Source organism: Electrophorus electricus, chromosome 17, assembly GCF_041902795.1.
Source record: "Electrophorus electricus isolate QZ-2024a chromosome 17, ASM4190279v1, whole genome shotgun sequence".
NCBI classification, from domain to species: Eukaryota; Metazoa; Chordata; class Actinopteri; order Gymnotiformes; family Gymnotidae; genus Electrophorus; species Electrophorus electricus.
The window spans coordinates 16638316-16664451 of record NC_137513.1 but is presented as its reverse complement, the minus strand read 5'-3'; the positions used below and the strand labels follow the sequence as shown (position 1 = coordinate 16664451).

At 42.2% G+C, this 26136-nt stretch overlaps 1 protein-coding gene across 2 annotated transcripts; it reads left to right on the top strand.

Annotated features, from left to right (window-relative positions):
• Positions 1 to 193: 193 nt before the first annotated feature.
• Positions 194 to 23503, top strand: agla (amylo-alpha-1, 6-glucosidase, 4-alpha-glucanotransferase a). Of its 2 annotated transcripts, none has more exons than XM_027027098.3 (34): positions 194 to 274; positions 854 to 1006; positions 1583 to 1793; positions 1897 to 2066; positions 4350 to 4553; positions 7218 to 7399; positions 7596 to 7707; positions 8146 to 8272; positions 8627 to 8729; positions 8857 to 8954; positions 9108 to 9247; positions 9612 to 9799; positions 10928 to 11051; positions 12409 to 12572; positions 12825 to 12926; positions 13113 to 13268; positions 13416 to 13566; positions 13769 to 13893; positions 14491 to 14603; positions 14845 to 14979; positions 15189 to 15319; positions 15724 to 15860; positions 16204 to 16337; positions 16551 to 16726; positions 16879 to 16981; positions 18193 to 18418; positions 19128 to 19239; positions 19461 to 19596; positions 20497 to 20609; positions 20755 to 20966; positions 22165 to 22262; positions 22357 to 22444; positions 22573 to 22706; positions 22851 to 23503. In XM_027027098.3, exons 2-34 carry the CDS (start codon positions 925 to 927, stop codon positions 22966 to 22968), a joined length of 4605 nt encoding a protein of 1534 aa, XP_026882899.2. In that variant the 5' UTR covers positions 194 to 274; positions 854 to 924; the 3' UTR covers positions 22969 to 23503. The 2 variants fall into 2 exon arrangements, with proteins under 2 accessions (XP_026882899.2, XP_026882893.2); XM_027027092.3 differs by lacking the exon at positions 10928 to 11051 and adding an exon at positions 10139 to 10262.
• Positions 23504 to 26136: the final 2633 nt, after the last annotated feature.

Genomic DNA, 26136 nt, shown 5'->3' with positions numbered 1-26136 from the left:
TATTTTGATATACTCTCGTGGTTCATGTTTATCAGGGAAAAAATTATATATATATATATATATATATATATATATATATATATATATATATATATATATATATATATATATATATATATATATAAACAATTATTGTCCGCGAGAGAATTTTTGGCCCCTATATTTGATAGAATACGATAAAGGGAAGCGGCGTGCAGCTGTACGTTCGACACGCCTCCATCAGCTGCAATTTGCAGAACGTCCTGATCTGGGACCAGGAAAACGGGCTACCGAGGTATGCTTATTCAAAATTTAACAGTTAACGTTACATTGATTCCTTGGAGTTGTCTTGCAGTTATTGCTGTCAGTTCTACCTAAACCGTCTGTCATATTGTGTGTATTTTACTAACATCAAGAAGTGCCGCCTTTTTGTTTACTTATGAACAGCTAGCTACATCGACTGCGGTTTAAAACAGCTTGTTTTTCAGTGACCTCGATCGCGGATAATTTTGCCATTGGTTCTTAATTAGGTTTTATTACATTATTGTTGTCATCTGACCTTGAGGCGAGACTGAATCGCCATTAGAATGTTTGCGATGCGATGCTTGTGCAAATACTGCTGCGACCTACATAAGCCGTTCGTTGATGGGTAGGTTGCAGTCGTATATTACAGCGTTCATACAATGTTGCGACCTTCCTGTAAGATTTCGGTGTTACAAGTTCCTTATGCGTCAGACTACCTTGGCTTGGAGACCTGAGGGGGCCATTTGACACGGACTGTGAAACACTGCTAAATGTCGCTCGGTCACCGTGATGCGTATCTTCTGTACGCAGTTTGCTTTATAGTGCTGTTGTCCTATGGCTCTCTCTGCAGCGAAGGGCGTCCTATTGAATTCCGAAGTGTCATTTCCTGTACGTTAAGGACGCTCTGAATAAGGAGTCAATATGTCACGGAGTAAACAAACTCGAGTGCTGGTCCTTAATGACATGGAGAAACTCGACAGGACCCTTTTCCGTTTGGAACAAGGTGGGCTTTTTTCTAAGTATACACCTGAGTAGTTTCCTTCTCAGGACTCTTTCTTTATGAGTAGTTTTATTTTGGTTGTATGAAGTATGTACCCTGGTCTTTTGGTAGTTTGTACCTTGTATATAGCAAAATTGCAACAAAGGGTGTCCTTTTATCAATTTTCTATCCATCTGAGAAGGTGCAATTTTCAAAGGACTAACATAATAAAAATGTAATTTACCGTTAACCACACTGCTTTTGCATAACTAGCTGTTCTCACGTGACTACTGTCAGATACCTCTGGGGTGACAGCTGCAGAGCTTTTATAGTACTACGCTTGTTGAGTGAACAAGATATTTTCAGTGGATTTCAGTAGGTGTGATAGGAATAAGAGTAAGAGCTATTCAAACTGTAACTTAATTAAAAATTTACAGAGCAGTTTGTAATAATGATAAACTTCAGTGTTTTTCAGTTTTGATATTAGGTGGAAATCAAAACAAGGCAGAAAAAGATCCACAGAACCTTGCCACCTAGTTTGGTTCAGTTTAATTCAGTCTAATTTAGTTAAGTTCACACATTGTTGGGTTTCTTTCCCAGAGTTCGAGCTGCAGTTTCGGCTGGGACCCACCCTCCAGGGGAAGCATGTGTGTGTGCATACCAACTACCCAACCGAGGGAGTGCGCTTTGATCGGCACAGGTACCACACACTCGAGTGGGTCAACCCAACCGGCCGGGAGGACGACTCGGACAAGTTCTGCTCCCTCAAGCTGCAGATTGCTGGATCTTACCACTATTACTTTGGGCATGGGTAAAGGACAAAACAATCCAAAAAACAATCTTTGAAGTTTTATGTTGAACATTTCACATGTCACTTTGCTGATTTGGACTAAGGTGAAGTTCCTTTGTTACAGAGATGACGAGAAAGTGGGAGGGGGTTACATAGTGGTGGATCCCGTGCTCCGTGTTGGAGCAGACAACCACGTCTTGCCCCTGGACTGCATCAGCATCCAGACGTACCTGGCCAAGTGCCTGGGCCCCTTGGATGAATGGCTCGACAGGCTCATGGTAGCCAAACAGGCAGGTAAAAGAAGAACAAAAATCTCTTTGCTTGATGCATTTCAGTTTGAAATGTTTATTTGCCATAGGTTACACGTGCTTTCAGGCAATCTAGGTTTAGAACCATGTCTTTTAGGTTCTGAGTGCTTCCAGATGCATGTTTCAGTTTATTTGAATTTTTTTTAAAAACAATGTACATCAAACCGTCTCCCAAATAACTAAAAAAAAAATGTAAATGGGAGACAAATATTTCAGTGACTAAAACAAAGAATGAAGCGCACAGGATTGAATTACTCATATATTTGCCAGAATGTAGATTCATTCATTTTCTTTAAATGGTGTTAGAATAACCATTAGTATGGTTTGATTCTGTTGTAGGTAGGACTGTATCCCTTTCTTCTGTGTTTTGGTGTTGCCTGTTACAGCGTACCCATACCCTCCTTTTCTGTTAAACGATCTTTGGATTAAGTAACATGTTTCATGAATATAATACCTTTTAAAAGTTGCAATGTCATATGTTAGTCATGAAATATCATGATATCATATGCATATTATATTATATTAAAATATTGCATTATTATTAATATATCATATTATTATTATTTTGATTGTGAAATATTATAATATTTATATGATCTACATTGTCCCTTAAGTGTGGCTGCAGCAGTCAAATTAAAACAACAGCTGTAAATCTCAGCGTTTTGAAAAAGACACAGACCTCAAGTTCAGGCTTTTAGATCAGGAGGGACCAATTTGGTACTTACTAGGTGATATTCACTTGCAGGAGGTGTCATAGTTGGGGGTGTCATTTAATAATCTGCAAAAGGCCATCTGACAGAGTCACTTGCAGATAGAAGGTGAACATACCGTTGATTAGATACTGCTAGTGGTCAACTGAATTTCAGTCAAGCTAGAATATGAGTTTTGGCTTTAGTTTACAGATGCTTTCAGATGCATGTCTGTTAGTTGCTTGCATTGACGTGTGCTGTGTTGTTGCTCTCGCAAGTGTCTAGTTCTTGAGTATTAATAAAGGAATTGTGCAAGGGTGTTGAAGGGCAGTTTCTGATCCCTATAATGTACAAATAGTTTTTTGTTAGTGTTTATTAGAGGTTTTCTATTAGAAGTCTGACTCAGCTGAAGTTACTGCACACTGTCCATTCAGCTTGAATGGATGTATAACTGACTCTAACCTTCTTTCTTGAGTAGTTCAGCTGCTGTGCATTTTACAGTTGCATTTAACCTTTCTTCTCTTTCCAGCACGTTTTAAACTATGACTAAATCAATGACCCTGACCACTGGTGGACTGCCTGTCATTGTGATCAATAGTCCAACCAGGTTAAACCACTGACTGAACACATGTTTTAAAACATTAAAAAAAAAATTTAATTGTTTCAACATGGTGTTCTCTGTTGTGTTTTTAAAATATGGTACTTCTTAAATAACAGATTTGCTGTTTTTTAACCTAGTAAATGTGTTCTCATTGCTATATTCTTGATGATGTAGACATATTCAAGACCAGAGTCAAACCTACCTGCTCAGTCAAAAGCTATTTTAGTTCATCTTAAGACTTTTTCACTTTATTCTTATTCTTATTTCATGTTTTATTTTTATCTTAATTTATTCCATTTAATTTTTCTGTTGTTCTTTGCTTTCTATTTTATTTTATGTTTTATCTTAATTTCTGTGATTTCATTTAATTCCTAGTTTTATCTTATTTTTTTCTATCGCATTTGATTTGTATTGCATTCTTTTGTAAACCTAAAGACCAGCAAAATGTTAACTTTTTGTTACACAAACAAAAATAGGAGGATATTAAAGTACTTTTTACATTTAATTCAAATCTGTTTAGAATTCTTCTATGTTAATAATTGACAAAGGGATAAAATTTACACTAAGTATATATTACTTATTTGTAAATAAGACTGTAATTACACTATTATTATATACAGTTTAACTTCTAAAATGTACAGGTATACGATGGTTGGAACAATGCAGTAATCTGCCAACAAATTATTATTATTATTTATTATTATTACCACTATTACGAGAACCCTGAAATTGTTCACAAGTTTGATATTGCTGTTATTCAGAACATTCTCTGAATAAACATAACATATTCAAAGATGTGTGACTGTACAGCATCTTTGAAAGTTAAGTTGTGTTTAACCCTAGTGAGAAGCTACAGCTACAAGTTTCTCAATGACTATAAACAAAGAAAGAACAATAACATCTGAGCTGGAACACTGAACAGATGCAAGCTGCTCTATCTTCACCTGAAGTCTCTGTGTGTGTGTGTGTCTCTTCATAGGCTATAACATGGTCCACTTCACACCGCTGCAGACGCTGGGTAAATCTCGGTCCTGCTACTCTCTGGCCGACCAACTGCAGCTGAACCCCGAGTTCTCTCGGCCTGGCCAAAATTACACCTGGACTGATATGGCTGCACTGGTGGAGAAGATGAAGAAGGAGTGGAATATGCTTTGCATTACTGATGTGGTCTACAACCATACAGGTGTGTATTATAGCTGCATGATGTAACAAAATATGACAATCTCAAATATATTGCTTCATAGAGTGATTGCAGTATACCGTGTGATATAACAATAAACAGATGATCCCTTGATGTAGCATGCTTAAACATTCTGTATTATCATGGCCTGTATTATCTTGACTAAAATTATTCATATTTGCTGGGCTATGTGAATGCTGTGATTAATTGAAATGTGCATAGAACACACAAAATTTGAATTTTCCAGAGTCACTCTAGCCTTAGTGGATGTCTTCTAGAAAAATTATAAAACAGTTAGTTCTGATCAAAATTTTTTGATTGGATAAGAGACAAAGCCAGGCTGATATTCAGTATAACAACACTCCCTCCCGTGGAATATTGCTTAAATACATCTTGGCACATAAGAGAAGCTTGTACTAAACAAATATGCCACTAAATCTGAGAAATCTAGCATTAGGCCATTGATAATAAAATTTAATAAGAGCAGTCACGTTCTTGGAAGAAATTAAATTAAATGTCACTTTTACTCAGGATTGTTTTGCTCCATAGCCCTATTCCATAACTGGCCTATTCGGATAATTTGCAGCTGCAAATTAAAGCTCTGTCCCTAGTGTTGTACTATTTGAGTCAAGACAGTCTTGTCTTGGCCTAAGCATCATTTGGACTCAGTCTTGAAATTCTGGTGACTGCAGTGTTTACATGCTTTGATTCTTTTTTCATTGTTAGAACTTTTGCAACTCATACAACAGCCAGAGCATTCTACTGTCCCTGCAACTCTTAGACAGCCAGGTAGCTCCATTGGCCCACAGTGAAACCAAAGTGCAACTAGTTTATATAGGTTTTAAGTTATTTTAGTCCAAATGTTCTCAAGCCATTCTTCAGGGACTCCCAGCTAAACTAGGTTTTGGTTCTGTTCCATCTCCAAACACCTTAACAGGGTTAAACCTTTAACCTTCATTACCTGCTTCGGCTGGAACAGAGCAAAAGCTGACTCGACTAGATAAAGAAAACCCTCCTCTAGACTATTTTGTCCCCAGTTCTATGCTTGCTGTAGCTACTGTTGCAAACAATGACACATTTGTGCAAAAAATATCCCAACTAAGCTCTATGTCAGTCAAAGGCTGGGATATAGCAATACGTTTACAAGAGCTTTATGAAAGTACTGTCTGTTCAGTGCCCTTTAAAAAAATAACATTCTAGTTTATTTCTAGAATATTGAAGATAAGGAACATCTCTTTATCCCCCCCCCCCCCTAATATATATAGACCATTTGCTGTTTTCTTTGCTTGTGTTTTATTACCAAAAAAACCTTTATTTTGGTAGCTATAAGATCCACAAAATGTCACAGGTAGCTCAGTCTAACCATTTACATGTCTGAATCTACCATGAATAATCCAATTAAAACTGGCCTGAACCACATGTTTTAATCAGGCTATTCTTAGGGGATTAAGACCTTAACCACACAATGAATCTTGGACCATGTTTTTTAAATGATCACTGTTTACGTCAACTAGCAGTTTTAATTTGACTAACCTTGATCTACTGATGTTCATGTTAACGTAGCTACTGAGTGCGGATATGCCCTTGACAACCCTGTAGATCTGATTCATGTGTCACGGCACCTATACGATGCAATGCAACCTGGTGCACACCGTCGGCAGCTGCTTATGTGTTCATCTGAGCTCTAAAAATACCCCGGTTCATTGCGGTGGAACTCTCTTTCTGCCATCTGTCAGCACGCAAGACCTCAGGGCCTAAGAGAAGGATATCGAATCAAACCATGTAATGTCCTCATAAAAGCCTTTCCTGCTGAATATCACTTTCTTCCTTCCACTTGTTGATGACTGTGCTTGTGAGCTCAGAGGGTGTTCTAAATTACACTTCAAACAATACTTGCTGCAGTGTTTTGAGTTCAAGTGCTACTCAGTTGTTTGGGAATGTACTCGCATTCCTGTCACAGTCTCATTTGGATAATTTGTTTGGAGGTTTATGCCTCCTGCGGAATCCAGCCATGGTCCTTGTTTCTGAGAACTACCCTCACCCCTCCTACACAGATGGAGCGGAGAAACCAGGCCTCTCTGAGCATAGTTCACAGTTCATGGTTCTGGCATGAACACACAGCACTTGAAAGTTCACTCAGTGTGTGAAACCTTATCTTGACCTCAGCCTAAATGCCATATGCTAAGTAGGATCAGAGTTGGAGGGTGTGTGTCTGTGTGTGTGATTAAACTACACTTACTGACACACAACTATGCAGTCTTACACTTTAAGGGGTATCATCATTTATTTTCAGCTCTGTTTTGCAGAAATGGAAATAAATGATCATTTTTTAAGTCTAAAACAATATCAACTTACCTTCAGTACCTTTGATTGCTTGCTAAAAAGCAACGTTGCCGCTTTGTGCAGAAGTTTGGTGAAGGGTAATTTACACAATAAATATACTAGAAAAATAAAAAAAAGAGACTTGTATAATTTGTTAAATTAACATTTAAAAACATGAACTGTAGTCACATTATATATTTAAGCAAAAGAAACTCATAGCTGCATGGTGGCTTAATCATCTCTTATCATCTAAACAACCAATTGCTTGGTTCCCATGATGCTTTGCTGTCCTTGTTCAGCAAGATGACTGCTGGTCTCCTTACATTTTTCCCCTGCCTGGCATAGCTGCTAATAGTGCCTGGATCAAGAATCACCCGGAGTGTGGCTACAATCTTGTGAACTCGCCCCACCTCCGGCCCGCGTGGGTGCTGGATAGAGCCCTGTGGTATGTGACCTGTGACATCGCCGATGGCAAATACGCTCAGCGCGGGGTCCCGGCTGTTGTAGAGACGGACCACCACCTTAACGTGAGTGTGAGTGTGAGTGTGAGTGTGAGTGTGAGTGTGTGTGTGTGTGTGTGTGTGTGTGTGTGTGTGTGTGTGTGTGTGTGTGTGTGTGTGTGTGTGTGTGTGTGTGTGTGTGTGTGTGTGTGTGTGTTTTTATGCATTGCATTTCAGGTTTTTGCATTGTACATACAGAGTCTGGTTTCTCTGTCTTCCATAGGCCATCCGTGGAATCTTCTGGCAGGATGTGTTTCCCAAAATTAAGTTATGGGAGTACTTTCAAGTCAAAGTTGAACCAGCAGTGGAGAAGTTCAGAACTTTGCTCCAAAGCGGTGAGATTGCAGTATGAAAAAAATCACAATGGCTTCATTTAGATAAAAAAATGTTCCTAACTGAATGCTACATTTTAGCCTCTAATAAAATCATCCAAAATCTCACAAGCTTAAACTTAAGATGAAGCAGATGAGAGAAGAGTAAAACATTTACCTCAACGGGAAAAGCCTTAAGAACAGATTTCCTTCTGCTGTAACTGGTACTATAGCATCAATGACGTTAATTTGAAAAACTTTGGCTATTATTATAGGTTTATACTTTGTCTTCAAATACTACCAGCTAAATCAACTACTGGCTGAAATAAAAATGCCCAATAGTGAAATCCTTAATATCAGCAGAACTACACTCAGTACATGGAGATAACCTAGAAATGTATTATATGGCTTGTTTGCTTGTTGTTGATGATGATGTTGCTTTCCCATTCAAAACATGTGCAGGGGCCAAGCCTGATGGGAGCAAAACCGATGGCAAGAAGCAGCTCAGGATAATCCAGGACCCTCAGTACCGACGCTTTGGAAGCATGGTGGACATGAATTCAGCCCTGGAAATCTTTGTCCCAAATGGGTTAGTGTGTTACTGAATGTGATACCAGATGTGTGTCTGATATAGCTTCAGAGTTTCTCCCTGTGTGCCATACAGTCCTGTGTACAGAACTCGATACCTTTACCTGCTCTACAACCTTAGGATTGGGATTTTTGTGTTCAGAAATCTTTAAAAAATGACATTACAATGTTGAATTTTGACTGACTGGCTTTTATTGCTCTAGCTTGTCTTTCAAGCAGCTTCCTCTGGCCGATCTACTGTCAAAATGCATAATAAACGAGGATGCTAGCATCAGCTACAGATTTATAGACCTTTGAGAGACCAAAAGGGGTGACCTACCCTGACTTGCATGGAAATTGTGGGGTGCTTTTCTAGGAACAGTCCGGGGGCCATCGAGGACTGCTGCAACTGGCTCAAAAAGAGACTGGAAGAGCTGAACAGTGAACAGTACAAAGAGATCAGCTATCATCAGGAGCAGGTTAGGTCTTTCTCCTATTTTTCTTTTTTCCTCTCTACCTCCCCCTCACTTTCTTCCTTCCCTTTCTGCCTCTGATTTCTTTCACTGTGGTCCAGAGAATTAACTTTGCTGCTGTGCCTTCTTCTAGGCTGTTAACTGTTGCATGGGTACCGTGTGTTATGAGCGTCTGGCCGGTCATGGCCCCAAAATGGGTGCCGTCACCAGAAAGCATCCCCTAGTTACAAGGTAACATCAAGCAACTCGTGGGACGTTTTGATAACCCATGAGCCTCTAAAGTAAATACACTGTTTATTAAACTAACCACAGACTCAAGGGTTAAAATCACATGAAATTGTGATTGGACACCATCTTCTGAACTGCCGGGTGTTTCCTGTGCAGGTACTTCACGTTCCCGTTTAAAGAGACGACCCTGGAGCAGGATCTGCTGCTCATGGACCAGCCAGAAAAAGCATGTCACTTCCTGGCCCACAATGGATGGGTGATGGGGGATGATCCGCTGAGGAACTTTGCTGAACCAGGTCTGCATCTCTGCCTCCTCTTAACCCAGTCACTCGAACTTTATAACCACCTGCCCAGCACTTGGGCTTTATTCTGTATGTCTACATGAAGGTCATTTCAAGAATTGCATTACACTTCCAGGTAAAAGATGGATAAGACAATATTTAGCGTGAATTGAGTCATATCCCACTTTGTAATTTGTGATACTTGCTGGCATCTGGTGGTCGGCAATCTGATTCTGATGAGCCAATGCACAAGAAAAAAATTCCTCGCTTAAGCATCATCCCAGTCTTGACCACTTGGCAGCACTGTCAGCCTCATCTTTTGAGCAGCGCTGAAAGCAGCCTCTTCTCCCTTCCATACCATACCACTACCCCCGCACAGGCTCTAACGTCTATGTGAGGAGGGAGCTGATCTGCTGGGGCGACAGCGTGAAGCTCCGCTACGGCAACGGCCCTGAAGACTGCCCCTACCTGTGGGCTCACATGCAGAAGTACACGGAGATCACGGCCAAGCACTTCACGGGCGTCCGGCTGGACAACTGCCACTCCACACCGCTGCACGTGGCCGAGGTACGGGAGCCCAGAGGGACCGGCACACTTGTTTGCTGAGGGACTTTTCTGAGTGTGCCTTCTGTAAATATTAGATGCGAATAGAGCAAGATTAATTGCATCAGAATTTTTCAGCGATGAGGTCTTATGATCAGACCTGTCGCTCAGTGACAGTGTTAAACCAGAGGCATCACTGGCTTCTAATTGTACCCCTGGAACATTTCATCCTCAAGAAAACTATGCCTCTCACCCAGCATACACTCTGCTGCTGGTGTAGTGTGTTAATAATATCGAATGCAGTAAGCTGTTCTAAGTGTAGGGAGGCTGAACAGACTCTGACTGTTGGTTCTCACCCTGCAGGCCATGCTGGCTGCAGCCAGGGCGGTCAGGCCCAATCTGTATGTGATAGCCGAGCTGTTTACTGGCAGCGAACTGATTGACAATGTGTTTGTAAACCGGCTGGGAATAACCAGTCTCATCCGAGGTACTGCAAGGGACTCAGCGGGGGGGGGGCTGGGGGCCAAGGGGGTGTGGTCTGAGGCTGTGTGTTGGCATGACACTAATGGAATGTTTGTGTCTCTCCATCTCTGCTCTGCATCACTTTCACCTGATACCCTCCCCTGTCATCTCTACCACTCGCCTCTGTTTTGTCACAAACCTCTGTATGTCATAACGCTGGCGCACCTCTTCTATTCTGCCCTCTTACCCTTACAAAAAACAACATATTTCTTTCTGTACTGAAACTGTCCTGCTTTCATGGAACAACACTCACTTTAACTGGATCTCTTTGCTGGCCTGCTGTCTCTCTCCCTCTCCCTCATCCTTTTTCTTCCTCTCTCTTTCTGTCTCTCACTTTCCCTCTCATTCCCTCTCTCTCTCTCTCTCTCTCTCTCTCTCTCTCTGTCTCGCTCTTTGTCTCTATCCCTTTCTTTTCCTCTCCCCCGTCTATGTCTCTTCTCCTCTCCCCCTTTCTACCCCTCTCTATCTCTCTCTGTCTCTTTCTCTGTCCCTCTCTCTCTCTCTCTCTCTCTCTCTCTCTCTCTCTCTCTCTTTTTCTCTTCCTCTGTCTGCCCACTTGCCCCCTGCTTCATGTTTTCTGTCCCCACATCTGCTGTGTGCTGTTCTAATTTCGGCCTGCGGGGGGCATAGTTCATGCTGGATGTAGCCCGTGCCCTCCGTCCTGACCTGTACGTGGTGGCTGAGCTCTTCACGGGCAGCGAGGAGCTGGACAATGTGTTTGTGACTAGGCTAGGCATCTCCTCGCTCATCAGAGGTAGGCCATTTAACCACACTATGTAAAACTATAACCCCAAAGGAACGTCACACTCTATTCCACTATAACTTCCACTATAACTACACTCTGTAAAGACCCTGATACAAGTTCTGTAATCCATAATACCAAAAAGTGGCTATATGTTACATCTGCACTATAAATAAGTGGTAATCGTGATCGTATTATTTGTATTTGCAATATTGATAACAATGTTACAATGAACGAATGAGTCCATTAACAAATCAGTTGTTTTATTGAGTACTGTTATAATCCCAACCAATCACAGCCGTTCCAGTTCAGCTTTCTGTGGGTGTTTTGACAAATCACAATCAGCTCGTTTTTAGTCATTTAGTATCTAGCATTCACCTTTGTGTTTAAATATGTCACGATGCACATTTTGCGGTCATATTTAGCAGTCACATTTTGTAGCAATATAATGTAGCAATGCACCATTTTTGTCTATATCATGCAGCCATACTAATGGTGAAGCCTAACCAAGATCTGTTGGCGTGATCTTGTATTCGTCATTCCAGAGAATCCTCCAAGCCTTCATAAAGAGAAAGACTGACACTTTTGGCTTTAACTAAGCCTATAAAAGTGCTGTGAACAATGTTAAGTCCTACCTGCATTTGCTGCAGTGCACTATAGTGTGTTTTGTGTGTGTGTGTGTGTGTTTTTAACATTCAATGAGTATCTGTCAGCGGTGTGATGTAAAGTCTGTGTATTTGCATCACTGCTACGGCATGCGGCCTGAGCTAACATTGCATCACGGCAGATCAGCGTGCGGCTAAAAGCACCTCAGTGTGTGCACTTTGACTTTGCTTGAACTTCAATGTGTTCCGTGGTGCCAGCATATGGCTGGGTAACCTCCATAAACTCCACATCCATGCTTGAGACTTGAGATTCTGTACACTGTAAACATGATTGTGCTGACATGAAAAATAACGAGGGATGGTTGAAGTCTTGGGGGGAAAAAAAAAACTTCAAGGTCCTGTAGCACTTGTGCTGGAGCAAGGAGAACAGTTGCCAGCAGCACCAAGGTCATGGGTTCAACCCCCAGGAAGCACGTGCTAGCCTTCACCCTCCTCCTGGCTTGGTGGTGCTGTGAGTTAGCTAATTGGTGGAATTGGACACTACTAAATTGGGGTAAAAAAAAAATTTCAATAATCACTTACAGTTTAGTGACACACTATACATTTTTTAACCGTTTCAAAAACTTGCATAGATAATCAGTGCCATTCTGATACTTTGTCAGTGCGTATGGTTACACTAATGACCACTGCCTGCAATTGTGTGTGTGTGTGTGTGTGTGTGTGTGTGTGTGTGTGTGTGTGTGTGTGACTGTGCATTGCGGCAGAGGCGATGAGTGCCGGCGACAGTCATGAGGAGGGCCGGCTGGTGTACCGTTATGGTGGTGAACCCGTGGGAGCCTTTGTCCAGCCTAGCCTCCGACCTCTCGTACCCAGCATCGCCCACGCCATGTTCCTGGATGTCACCCATGACAACGAGTGCCCCATCCAGGTAGATGAGCTCATCACCGTTTCCGGCACCATTTAGATTATGTTAGCATAAATCAGTGCTGAGAAACAATGAACATGTGGGCAGTGCTCACAGAAAGCCACATAAGAGGTTGGTTATGATGCAGTGGTTTCTACAGTCTCATGACCCAGCTTCTACTGAGAACAGCTATATTGTATACATATAATTCACTCCTGCTGGCCAAGATTCTGAGCGGTGTGCGTGTGTGTGTGTGTGTGCGTGCGTGCTTTGCAGACTCGCTCAGCATTCGACTCGTTGCCCAGTTCTGCGATCGTCTCCATGGCCTGCTGTGCCACGGGAAGCACCCGCGGCTACGATGAGCTCGTGCCCCACCAGGCAAGAGACTCCTCACTGCTAAGCATTACTGCAAATGACCAGCAGGGGGACACAATCCTCATTTATAGTTGAAGAAGGACTTCATACAACACCAGTTCAATCCTGAATATTGCAGACAACTAATGTTTTAATCCAGATCATCTGTTTTGTTGTGTGGACCACGTCTCCGGTTCCTCACACTGGCAGATCTCAGTGGTGTCAGAGGAGCGTTTCTACCAGAAGTGGAACCCCCAGGCTGAGCCCTCCAAGCCTGGAGAGGTCAGCCTGCAGTCAGGTATCATAGCTGGCAAGCTGGCACTCAACCGGCTGCACCAGGAGCTGGCAGCCAATCGTTTCAACCAGGTAAGTGCACTGTATGTGTGTGAGCGCGTGTGTGAGCGTGTGTGTGTGCGCGTGCATCTGCGCACGCGCGTCTGTGTGTGCGTACGCATGTGTGTTTTTCCATATTTTCAGATGCACCTGTGAGAATTTTAGAGTGTCCTCCCCCAGGTGTTTGTGGACCAGGTGGATGAGGACATTGTCGCAGTGACACGTCACTGTCCCAGCTCGCACCAGTCAGTTGTGGCTGTGTGTCGCACCGCTTTCCAGAACCCCAAGCACCACAGCTACTCGGATGAGGTTCCTCCCATGTTCATCCCTGGTGAGTCACCTCTTCCTCCTTATGTGTAGAGCAGCTCACACCTCTCTGCTCATACTTTATGTAGCACTGTTTTATTCCTGAATGCGAGGGGAAGAAAATACTAGAACAATACAGAACCCTCCCCCAATACTGTCTCTCTCTCTCTCCCCCTCTAGTTCATTTCATTGTGCACACTCTCTTTCCCTCTCCCTCTATATCTCAGGTAAGATCGAGGAGGTGGTACTGGAGGCACGCACGATTGAGAGGCAGGCTGGCTCCTACGTGAAAGACATGAAGAGCATTAACGGCCTACCTGGGTTCACCGTGGAGATTAAAGAACACATCCAGGTAAGGGGAGTGTTCTGGGCCCGCCCTAATTATAACCACTGTCCGACTGACACGATGGCCTGTAAGTGCTCCAGCTGGTTTGTGAATGTACAAAGACCCCCCCACCCCCCACCCCACCCCCTGCCGTGCAACACATTAGCCATTTAACACATAGACATTTCAAAATCCAGGTTAAAAACATTTCTATTTTTGAGCTTTGTTTATTTTTGCTGCACTTTATTTTATCATTGCACCCTTAACTCTTTTAATCTTTTTTTATCTTATTGTTTTTTTGTTTTTTGTTTAAATTACTTGTGTTTTAATTGTATTTTTATCTTTTCATTTAAGTCAATTATTTTATTTATCTATGAAACTGTTTCACAAGAGCTTCCCTGAGGTGATAGATCTTGACATGTAATAAACATTTTTATTGTTATTTTATTTTGTTTTTATTGTTGTTTTTTTTTTGTTTGTTTGTTTTTTGAAGCAGTTTGAATTGCCCCTATGCATGCCTTGCCTCTGTGGCTTGAAGGGTGTAGCTACAGTAGTTTGCATTGGTTCAGTTGTGTTTAAGCTACAACAGTTTGCTCAGCAGTGGTGTTTTGTTTTGTCTCACAGCTGAAGGACAGTGGGGTGGTGAAGCAGGCAGGGGTGACGTCCCGAGGGCGGAGTGAGTTTGTGCAGGAGATCGTGTTTGAGCGCCTCACGCCTGGCAGTGTCATCGTTTTCAGGTTAAATCTGAATGTGATTGTTCTGAACATTGCAGTCTTGGGATGTTCACACACAAGCAAAAATCTAGTTCACTTACGTTTCTATGCCTCTTCCCTCTTCTCACCCCCTGTCCCCATCCTCTCTTTCTTTCTTCTCTCTCTCTCTCTCTCTCTCTCTCTCTCTCTCTCTTCCTTCTCCGCTGCCCTTCTGTTTATCCTTCTATCTTTGTTGGCTGCGCTTCCTCTTCCTCTCTGTCCTCAGGGTAAGTCTGGACCCTAAAGCCCAGGAGCTCGTTGGGGCCCTGAGGAACCTCCTCGTTCAGTTCAACCCACACTACCAGGCAGGCAGTGTGCGGGATGAGAATGCCCCAGCCATACTGAAGACCCCACTGGCACAGTGAGCAGTCGCATGCACTTCTGCAGATTTGTCACCAGGGGGCCCTGTGATATACAACTGAATGCCCTCAGTTTTCCTTTACACATTTATTAACTTTACTCTATTTGGTAATGATCATATTGAAATGGGCAACTCATTGTGTTCAAACCTATTTAATTATTAGTTTTTAATAGTGATTTCATACGTACTGATATATCCCTCCTTGGCAGAATAATTGAGAAGCTGACTCTGGCAGACATGAACGTGCTGATGTTTCGCTGCGAAGCAGAGGAGAAGGAAGATGGAGGAGGCTGTTACAATATCCCTGGCTGGACCAGCCTCAAGTATGCTGGCCTGCAAGGTATGCACCAAGCCTAGCCAAATGCACAGACACTGCCCTGGCCTCTGCATTTTCTTGCTGGGATTGGTAGTTTTTGGGGTAAGTCACAAAGTCTCCAGTCACTGTACCAGAAGGCCACAATACTGCACAGTTTAGTTACTGCTGCTCTCACACCTCTTTTTGATTCATAAAGGCCTCAATGATGTGTTATTGAGGCGAATCAGTTTAGAATAACAATAAACAGCAAGAACAATTTTTAGAGGGGGTCAGCAAAAGCTGCCCAACGGGTTTCGTCCTAAATCATGCTTTTCATGTTTTCTATGATTAGGCGTTCCAAAAAATGCCCCTTTTCCAAATCTAGAGAAGTAATAGCCAGGTAGATAATTATAGAGGAGTCATTCTGAGATATGGGGTTTTCCACACAGGCCTGATGTCAGTGATGAGTGACATCCGTCCCAATAATGATCTGGGTCACCCCTTCTGTGACAACCTGAGGCAGGGTGACTGGATGATCGACTACGTGAGTAACCGGCTGGTGTCTCGGGGAGGAGTGCTCGGAGAGGTAAGCTCCAGGAGATGAGAGGATCCAAAATGTGCACACGATTTCCCAAATATTCTCTAGTGTCCTATAATTGTAAGTGTAATAAATGTAATAAATAGATTTGTAAAAATCTTAATAGTAGAGGCTGTATGAGTTGTTTGCGAACTAGGCAAGAGTTTTCCTGTTGGGCTCTCCACTGTTTGCATTTGAAATAGCAGGTCCGGGTTAATAATAGAGATTTGGGTCAAAGTAGGCCTCTCTGAAGAGCCTGCTGATAAGACCAAAGTTGCAACGTCTTAGCAGACTTCAAAAGCAGCTGGTCATTGTTGAACTCCTGGGTCCTTTGTTCCTCCGTGTTGTGCAGGTGGGACAGTGGTTTCAGGCCATGTTCAGTTACCTGAAACATATCCCTCGCTACCTCATCCCCTGCTACTTCGATGCCATCATGGTTGGGGCCTACACCACTGCCCTGGATGCTACTTTCAAACAGATGTCTAGGTCAGTTTCTTATCTGTATTTATGAGCCAGTTATTATACTGTATTATTCTGCTTTATTTTTAAAGTCATGCTATGACTTTATATGGAATGTTATGTATTATCTACTTTTGTGCATCTAAAATCTTAAACATTAGGACAGTCAAACATGACAGTACAGCTGTCAGCAAGACTTTCCAGGAGAAAGTGTGAAAGATTTTGGTGTGTGTGTCTCAGTTTCATCCAGAAAGGCTCGACCTTTGTGCGTCTGCTGGCCCTGGGCTCGGTACAGATGTGTGGCGTGGGCCGTTATCCCGCCCTGCCCCCGCTCTCTCCTGCACTGCCCGGCATCCCCTACCGCACCAATAGCATCACCAAGCAGAAAGAACAGTGCTGTGTCTCCATGGCAGCAGGTCTCACAGCGACATTATCTTCACCATCTCATTTTTGGAACACAGAAATTCAGCTAGGGTTATGAGCAGTCTTTTAAGTTTTGATAGGAATTGTAAAAATAACCTATTGACATGGCTGAAGTAAATAACTCTGTCCTATGCCGGTTTGATAGGTTTGCCTCATTTCTCTTCTGGAATTTTCCGCTGCTGGGGTAGAGACACGTTCATCGCCCTGCGGGGACTCCTGCTTGTTACCGGGCGTCATCTAGAGGCCAGGTAATCTCCACCATGACTGTTTAATCCATTTGTCACATAATTGGCCAGGGAAGATGGGTTTGGGTATGGGTTTAGGTAACTAATAAAATCAGGTTAAGAACTGACCAACGCATTATTAAAAAGTGGAAGGACAGTGGGGAAACATCATCTTCAAGGAAGGAATGTGGTCGGAAAAAAATCTTGAATGATCATGATCGGCAATCACTTAAACTTGTGGTGAAATCAAATCGTAGAAAAACAATAGTAGAACTCAGGGATATGTTTAATAGTGAAAGTAAGAGCATTTCCACGCACACAATGCAAAGGGAACTCAAGGGATTGGGACTAAACAGCTGTGTAGCCATAAGAAAACCACTTGTCAGTGAGGCTAACCGGCAAAAACGGCTTCAATTTGCCAGGGAGCATAAAGATTGCATTCTGGAGTAATGGAAGAAGGTCATGTGGTCTGATGAGTCCAGATTTACCCTGTTCCAAAGTGATGGGCGCATCAGGGTAAGAAGAGAGGTAGTTGAAGTGTTGCAACCATCATGCCTGGTGCCAACTGTACATGCCTGTGGTGGCAGTGCTATGATCTGGGGTTGCTGCAGTTGGTCAGCTGCAGCAACCCCAGATCATAGCACTGCCAGCACAGGCTTGTACGGTTATGTTATGTGCCCAAAGAATGAGGTCAGCTGACTACCTGAATATACTGAACGACCAGGTTATTCCATCAATGGATTTTTTCTTCCCTGATGGCACGGGCATATTCAAAGTTGACAATGCCAGGATTCATCGGGCTCAAATTGTAAAAGAGTGGTTCAGGGAGCATGAGGCATCATTTTCACACATGGATTGGCCACCACAGAGTCCAGACCTGATCCCCATTGAGAATCTTTGGCATGTGCTGGATAAGACTTTGTGCAGTGGTCCAAATCTCCCATCATCAATACAAGATCTTGGGGAAAATTAATGCAACTCTGGACAGAAATAAATGTTGTGACATTGCAGAAGCTTGTGGAAACGATGCCACAGCGAATGCATGTCATAATCAAAGCTAAAGGTGGGCCAATGAAATATTAGACTGTGTGATCTTTTTTTGGCCAGACATATATATATGTTTAACGTGAAGTCGAGTTAACTGTTTCTCTCTCTCTTTTCCTCTCTTGCACTCTCTTTCTCTCTGGCATTTTCTGTCTCTCCATTTTTCCCCCTTCTCTCGCTCACCCACTCAGGAACATCATTCTGTCCTTTGCCGGGACACTAAGGCATGGCCTGATCCCCAACCTGCTGGGCGAGGGCGTGGCAGCCCGCTACAACTGCCGCGACGCAGTCTGGTGGTGGCTGCAGTGTGTCCAGGACTACTGCAAAATGGTGCCCAACGGGACGAGCATCCTCCAGTGCCTCGTGTCCAGGATGTACCCCACTGACGACTCACAGCCTCAAGCCCCCAGCACACTGGTGTGCCACTCACTCCCTGGGTCTTCACCCTCTGCCCAGGACACCATCACCTTAGTGAAAACCATACCATGTTTTGTACATTAATTAGTGACTGCTGAATTAGAAATTCAAGAGCCAGTTGCTTAGTAACTCCTTTAGATCAAACTCACAACACCTGCAGGAACCACTGGTAAATGGAGAATGTAGTCTAACAATGTGCTCTTTGTTTTTAAACGCTCACTTTATTAAAAATACTTATCTTGCACATATACTTTATTGTGGCCCTTCACACACTGGTTGGGTAAAGACTGTAGATTCAAGACTGAGATGTACATGGTAGAGGGTTTGCAGTAAATGGGCTATATTTATTGCCATACCCTCTACACATGTACATCTCAGATCACAGGACCACCACTTATTTTTGGTGCTAAGTGATTCTCAGAAGGACCACTAGAATGGTAGTGGGGGTTGAACTGTGGTCTGCCCAATCCCTCACCCACCCCAAAAAAATCCAGGCCAAAATGGTCATGCAGTCACTTGATCATTGATGAAGAATTGGAGGATGGCTAATGCAAATTGCATATGGTAACAGATGGGATGTGGACTCTTAACTGTTAAGGTCTTTAATGAGGTGTCTGGTGAGTGCATGCACGCGCACACACACACACACACACACACACACACACACCCACACCTGGTGTGTGTGTGATGTGCTGCTGTCGTGCCGCAGGACCAACCCCTGTACGAGGTGATACACGAGGCCCTGCAGCGACACATGGAGGGCATCGAGTTCCGAGAGAGGAACGCTGGGCCACAGATCGACCGCAACATGAGAGATGAAGGTGACCGAAAGCGTTAATATTGCTAAGGATTGTTATAAACTGGTGTTTAGCATTGAGATTAGCATTTTCAAGTATGACACATACTTTTGTTTCAAAAGCATTAATTTAATAGATGTCCAGATGTTTTGAATTTGTTTTCCCCCCCCAAGTTGGGTTTATTAATGTTAGTTACAAAATTGTTGTTTTTGAGCATCGATTGGGATCTCACATTCTCTCACAAGGTTTCAGCATCGTGGCCAAGGTGAATCCCGACACTGGCTTTGTGTATGGCGGCAATCGTTTCAACTGTGGCACCTGGATGGATAAAATGGGCGAGAGTGAAACGGCTCGCAACAAAGGCATACCCGCTACACCTAGGTAGCAACTGTTAGCCACAGCTGACAACACTGCTCTCAGCATTTGTGTGCTTTTGTTTGTTGTTTACCTGCTTTCTCTTAACTGTCTTGTAGCTGTCTTGATCTTATTACAGTGAGAGAGCTGTTACATGTTTTGTGTTATTGTGTCAGTGAAAACTATTTTTAGGCTGTTTTAAAGAAGTCTGTCATTTTGGTGTTTGGGATAATTCTCTGATGCAATAAGACCTTCAAACTGCAGGTTTATAGGTATTTAGCAGGCCTGCGGTAAACTCTTAGTCAGAGTTAGGGTTGTTATGATTTGAAAAATATTGTGGTTTCACAGTTTTAATGGACAAAACGGTGATGAAATGGAACTAATTTAAAACGAAACCTTTTCACGAAAGTCTTTTTGTGCATCTTTGTGTATATGCCAAACAAAAGCAAAAACTTTCAAGTCCTCCAGATGTCCTTCCTTAAACATTAAGAAAGGTTGCGGTACAAAACAGTTGCGATCACATCAATAATGGAATTTGTTCCATCACACAAACATTGTTGACATAGCAGGAGAGACAGTAATGTAACATGTGTACATAGAGGATTATTCCATGAAGTTGTTTTCCATGCAGTCTGCATCCCTGCATGGAAAATGGAGAGTGCTGTTGTTCCAGGGGTTGGGCAGTGTCACCAACACCAACCTGTATTTTTGGAAGTTACTGGGCACCAAAGGGACAGGAACCACTGGTTTAAGGACCATCTAGACCAACTAGCCAGTAATAGACATGCATTTTAATCAGTATTTTGAAAAACGTTGACAGCGATGTAACCAAAACTAACCTTGAAGCCATGATACTGTAACAATCCTATTCCAAGGATGACTGAAAGGCAGGGTTTTTTATTAGCTGCTATGATTGTTCCATGACAGGGATGGCTCAGCAGTGGAGATTGTGGGCCTGTGTAAGTCTACCTTGCGCTGGCTGGTGGAGCTCCACAAGCAGGGCCATTTCCCCCACACCACCATGACCATCCACAGAGACGGTGAGCACAGAGTTTATGTCAGAGAAGTGACTGGAAAATGTGCTTGGTTTTCATATTCCAGCTCAGAACAGTGTGAAATGTAGCATCAAATTGAATGTAAGCTAGACACCATCAGGAAACATTTTCCCTTTATTCTTATCTCAAGGTAAACAACGCACCGTGTCCTATGAAGACTGGAACCAAAAGATCCAGAATAACTTTGAGAAAATGTTCTATGTGTCTCATGACCCCAACGACCCCAATGAGAAGCACCCGAAGCTGGTCCACAAGAGGGGCATTTACAAAGACAGTTTCGGCGCCTCCAGCTCCTGGTGCGACTACCAGCTCAGACCCAACTTTACAATCGCCATGGTGGTGGTAAGCAGTGATTCTCAAATCAGTGCAAAGTTGGCAAGAGCTTTGCACCTCAGATTTGTCTCACTGAATCAGTATCTAACTGTGCACTAACAAGATGAGTGTTAAGGATCCCTGTGGATGTTGCTACCTTCCTTCATATGTTGTGGGGTCTGCCAGTGAGAAAGTCCACTATCCAGTTGCAGTGAACCATTCTGAGTCCCTGAACCAGATGTTTAGTGATCTGTTTGAATGAGATAACAGTATGAATGAAGAGCTGTCATGCTTTATTGATTGGAGTGTTATGAAGAACAAGGGATATGGAATCTTCTTTATATGGTGAAAAAAAAAAAAAGAAAGCCAAGTGGACATGCAACCAATACACACTGGAAACAGGTCAATATGCAGTCTCTCAGACTGTTTAAAAAGGTAGTTTGAGACACATTTGAGATGCAGCTATGTGAAATGGAAATGTATGAGTCTTAAAAAAACAAGGCATTTTTATTCCTCCTGAATGCAGCTATACACAACCACAAATTATGCACTGATACAAAAGGTTTGATAGTGTTGTAAACATTATCTGCTGAAGTAGTCAAATTGTGGGGAAACTCTTTGCCTAAAGCTGCTCTGTGAATGAAAACTGGTCAATGTCAGTTGCAGATGAACAGGGCAGGAAGGAGGGAAAATTTACATTCCAGAAGATAATTTTTTGATTCGCATGTAGAAGAAGTATGTCGTAATTTGAATTTCCATTGCTAATCGAATTTCCATAGACACATTGATGTGGCCAGTTGTAGATGGAATGTGGATACACCTTATCTGGACATTATCTGGTTATAAGAGTCATGAAATGGCTAAATGTAAATAGGCTTATTGTCTGCATTTTAGGAATGTAGTTTGTGTAGCCAGCCTGGAGTTATATGTGTTTTGTTTTAGATAATATTAAGTATTGATATACAACTATATAAATGCTTAAGTCATATTATTCTTAATATTCAACTACACAATCTATAAAAATGTATTATTAGGACTTATGATTATGCCTGGTTTGTTTCTTTTTAAATAATGAGTCCTTGGCTTTTTGCTTCATGTACAGTAGCATAGAATACCATAAGTTTAACAAGTCCTGCATAAAGGGAGTACAGTACCTCAAAATGTTGATTTTAAAAACCAAATAAATTGGTTCACAAGTAGTAAATGTACAGATTTTGATTGTGTTCAGGCTCCAGAGCTGTTTACTGTGGAGAGGGCCTGGGGGGCTCTGGATATTGTTGAAAAGAAGCTTCTTGGACCACTTGGAATGAAGACATTAGATCCAGAGTAAGTCGTTTACAAAGCTCTCAGTGGAAAATTTACTGTGACATTAACCTATATTGCAATCTTATATGTTATGTCACCATCTTCCTTCAAACAGTGACATGGTTTACTGTGGCATTTATGACAACTCGCTAGACAACGACAACTACAACCTAGCCAGAGGCTTCAACTACCACCAAGGCCCTGTAAGGACAGTTCTCAGAGGAAAATAAAAATTACTCTTATTTCCTGATAGCTGACAGAGATCCAGATATTTCCTGATTTTAGTTATTGGGATTTTTATCTCCTTCATGCTTGTTTTTTCCCTCACCAGGAATGGCTTTGGCCAGTAGGCTACTTCTTACGTGCCAAGTTATATTTTGCCAAGAAGCTTGGGAAGGATACTTATGACAAGACAGTGTTCCTGGTGAAGAATGTTCTCTCTCGTCATAATGTCCACTTGGAAAGGTAACCATACCAGCACTCACTGTCTCTGGTATTGAGATGGGTTTCCTGCAGTCGTTGTTAATGTTTCCTAACGCTGAGATACCCTGGTCCCATAATGTCAGTGGGAGACCTCCAGGCTTAAAACTTCCCATATTGTCTTTAAAGGTCACCCTGGAAGGGTCTGCCAGAGCTGACCAATGAGAATGGTCAATACTGCCAATTCAGCTGCGAGACACAAGCCTGGTCCATCGCCACTATTATGGAGGTCCTCTACGATATGTGAGCTTTCAGGGGCTCAGGGCCACCTGCCTAAAGTCTTCCTGAATGCTTTCTTCTGGTTGCACCTTGGCTTCTTGGAGCCAGTAAAAACAATACACGATCCAATATATGCACTGTGAGGGACCGAAAGTCAATTGCGCAAACCTGTGCTATTTGAGTGTTGTTCAGATATCTGATCCTAGGTTTTAACCTTCTTAGTGTATTTCAAAACAAGAATATATGAGGTAATAACCCTTGAGTACTAGTTCCTCTAACAAAGAATTTAAGTTTCATGGGCATGAGGGCCATAATCCTATTGCTGGTTATGTGACTGTGTTTCTGTAGTTATGGTAGCATATGACCTATTACCATGTGTTTACTTGTTGAAGGCTGGGCATCATCTGTGAACTACTGTTTCTGTTATATATGTGAATGTATTTAAAAAGAAATGTAAAATTAGAACATTTCTTTTGATGTTGGAGACTTGTATCATGGATCTTGTTTGCAGCTCTGAGATGAGCGAACAGGAGAATTACAAATAAACCACCAAGAGACCCAGAGTGATCTATCTAACCCAGAGTGATCTATCTAATAATCTATCTAACCGTTAAACCTTTTTTTCAGACGGTCCTCAAACACAAACATGAAATGTTTCATTGGCTCAAAGACTCTAACATAACCTATTTATTTTGAACAAACGAAAGGATAAAAGTAAATTTTTCTTAGTTACAGTATGAGGTTTAGGTGTAGAATGCAGATCAATGCATTGTGACAAATCAGTAAAATGCTCATAAGAACAAGTCAAAGATGGCTCCAAAAGCAATCAGTACACAAAGATCCATGCTATTGAGAGAAACTTTGGAAATCTGACAGGGAGTAAAAAAAAACATTGTAAGTAGTTTTGTTACTAAATAGCATGGTAAACGTACATTAAATATATTACATTTTTTAGACTAATTTATCAAATTGTTACCATATTACTCACCACTGGAGCTGTGTTGGCAATGGATAGAACAGGGCGACTCCTTACCATGGTCCAGAAAACATCAAATTCTTTCACAAAAGTTGCACTGTAAAAGCACCATAAAGATCTGTAACAATGGCACATGAGATAAATCTGAAATGTATGGCTTAATAATACACTGATAGGGTTCTAGTACCAGAACTCAATATTGCCCAGAGAAGGGTTGGATGTTGCAACCCATGTGGCCTCAAACCTTGTCTTATTGTCTCCAGATGCATGGCTGATGACAGAGTTCTGGTGGCCAAAATGTTTTATTAGCTGTGCTGTAACTCTGAACACAATTTGTGGTTCTCTATTAGGTTATACGTAACATCCATATCCATAACCATATACCTTCTAACATGATTTTCTTCATAACATATTGTGTACAAACGAGTAATTTCTATAATTAGTATTACAGTCTCTTATCTAAATGCCCTCTACATAATGAGCTCCTGTAAATCTAAAAATGATAATGTACCTGTGTGTTTAAACAGTTGTGGAGTATAAACTGAGTGGTATTTCTGGACGTGAAATATCCCACAGCACCCATGCCTCCAGTGTTCTGAGCTTGGAGCATGAAGCCCATGCCATCGTCCATTGCCATCAAGGACACTAATGGGGACAAATGGTGTTCACCTCACAAACCCTGCCAGGGTCTTTCCATATTCACCTCCTACACAGATTCTAGTCTTCCAGGATATCATCAAAAGTATTGGAACTATTTTTATCCAAATGCAATGTGAATCAAATAGTAGCTCGTTTTATCACGTTATCTGTAAAGCAATGAAATGAGTCATCTTTTCTTCCTCGATGAAGATGATCTAATATAGAATTACTGTAATCTAAACCACAATATGCACCTTCGATATATATCTGCAATGATAAGAATTATCAGTTTATCAGTAATCTTAAAATTAAAACATTGTTATCGGACCCAGGCTGTGTTGTGGGTGAAGAAGAGGGCGTTTTGTTTTTTTTTGCACTGGTGCGTCTCCGCTCACCTGTAATGGCATCTCCTGGTGTGTGTGTGTGTGGTGCTGTTCACCATGTGTGGTGATGAGATGGCCACACTTATGTCGTTATCAGAGAAATGAGTCTCATAAAGTTCTGCTACTGTGACCTGGATAAATACAGTAAATAGGATCTCAAGTCCATTCGTGATTAGTATGACACATGAAGTTACCTTTCTACAGCCTTCTTACCCTCTCCCTGTTCAAAGTATTGACTATACAGTGTGCGTGTTAATAATCATGTTTTCTTAGTGTACACAGCCAATATATTTTCAATATACAAACCTTATACACTATATTGTCAAAAGTATTCACTCACCCATCTAAATAATTGAATTCAGGTGTTCCAATCACTTCCATGGCCACAGGTCTATAAAACCAAGCACGTAGACATGCAGACTGCTTCTATAAACATTTGTGAAAGAATGGGTCGCTCTCAGGAGCTCAGTGAATTCCAGAAAGGTACTGTGATAGGATGCCACCAGTGCAACAAGTCCAGTCGTGAAATTTCCTCACTAAATATTCCACAGTCAACTGTCAATGGTATTATAACAAAGTGGAAGCGATTGGGAACAACAGCAACTTAGCCACGAAGTGGTAGGCCATGTAAAATGATAGAGCAGGGTCAGCAGATGCTGAGGCGCATAGTGCACAGAGGTTGCTAACTTCCTGCAGAGTCAAGCTTCATGTGGCTTTCAGATTAGCTCAAGAATAGTGCATAGAATGGGTTTCCATGGCTGAGCAGCTGCATCCAAGCCTTACACCACCAAAAGCAATGCAACACTTCAGATGCAGTGGTGTAAAGCACACTGCCACTGGATTCTAGAGCAGTGGAGACGTGTTCTCGGGAGTGACGAATCACGTTTCTCCGTCTGGCAATCCGATGGACGAGTCTGGGTTTGGCAGTTGCCAGGAGAACGGTATTTGTCTGACTGCATTGTACCAAGTGTAAAGTTTGGTGGAGGGGGGATTATGGTGTGGGGTTCTTTTTCAGGAGTTGGGCTTGACCCCTTAGTTCCAGTGAAAGGAACTGTTAATGCTTCAGCATACCAAGAGATTTTAAACCGTTTCATGCTCCCAACTTTGTGGGATTAGTTTGGGGATGGCCCCTTCCTGTTCCAACAGGTGCACAAGTGCACAAAGCAGGGTCCATAAAGACATGGATGAGCGAGCTTGG

What these genes read in the sequence shown, in the direction of transcription:
- agla (XM_027027098.3), top strand. Translation starts at nt 925, where the DNA reads ATGTCACGGAGTAAACAAACTCGAGTGCTGGTCCTTAATGACATGGAG. An exon ending in AGACGGACCACCACCTTAAC is followed by an intron (nt 7,400 to 7,595) that starts GTGAGTGTGAGT and finishes TGTCTTCCATAG; the next exon opens with GCCATCCGTGGAATCTTCTG. An exon ending in ACAACGAGTGCCCCATCCAG is followed by an intron (nt 12,573 to 12,824) that starts GTAGATGAGCTC and finishes CGTGCTTTGCAG; the next exon opens with ACTCGCTCAGCATTCGACTC.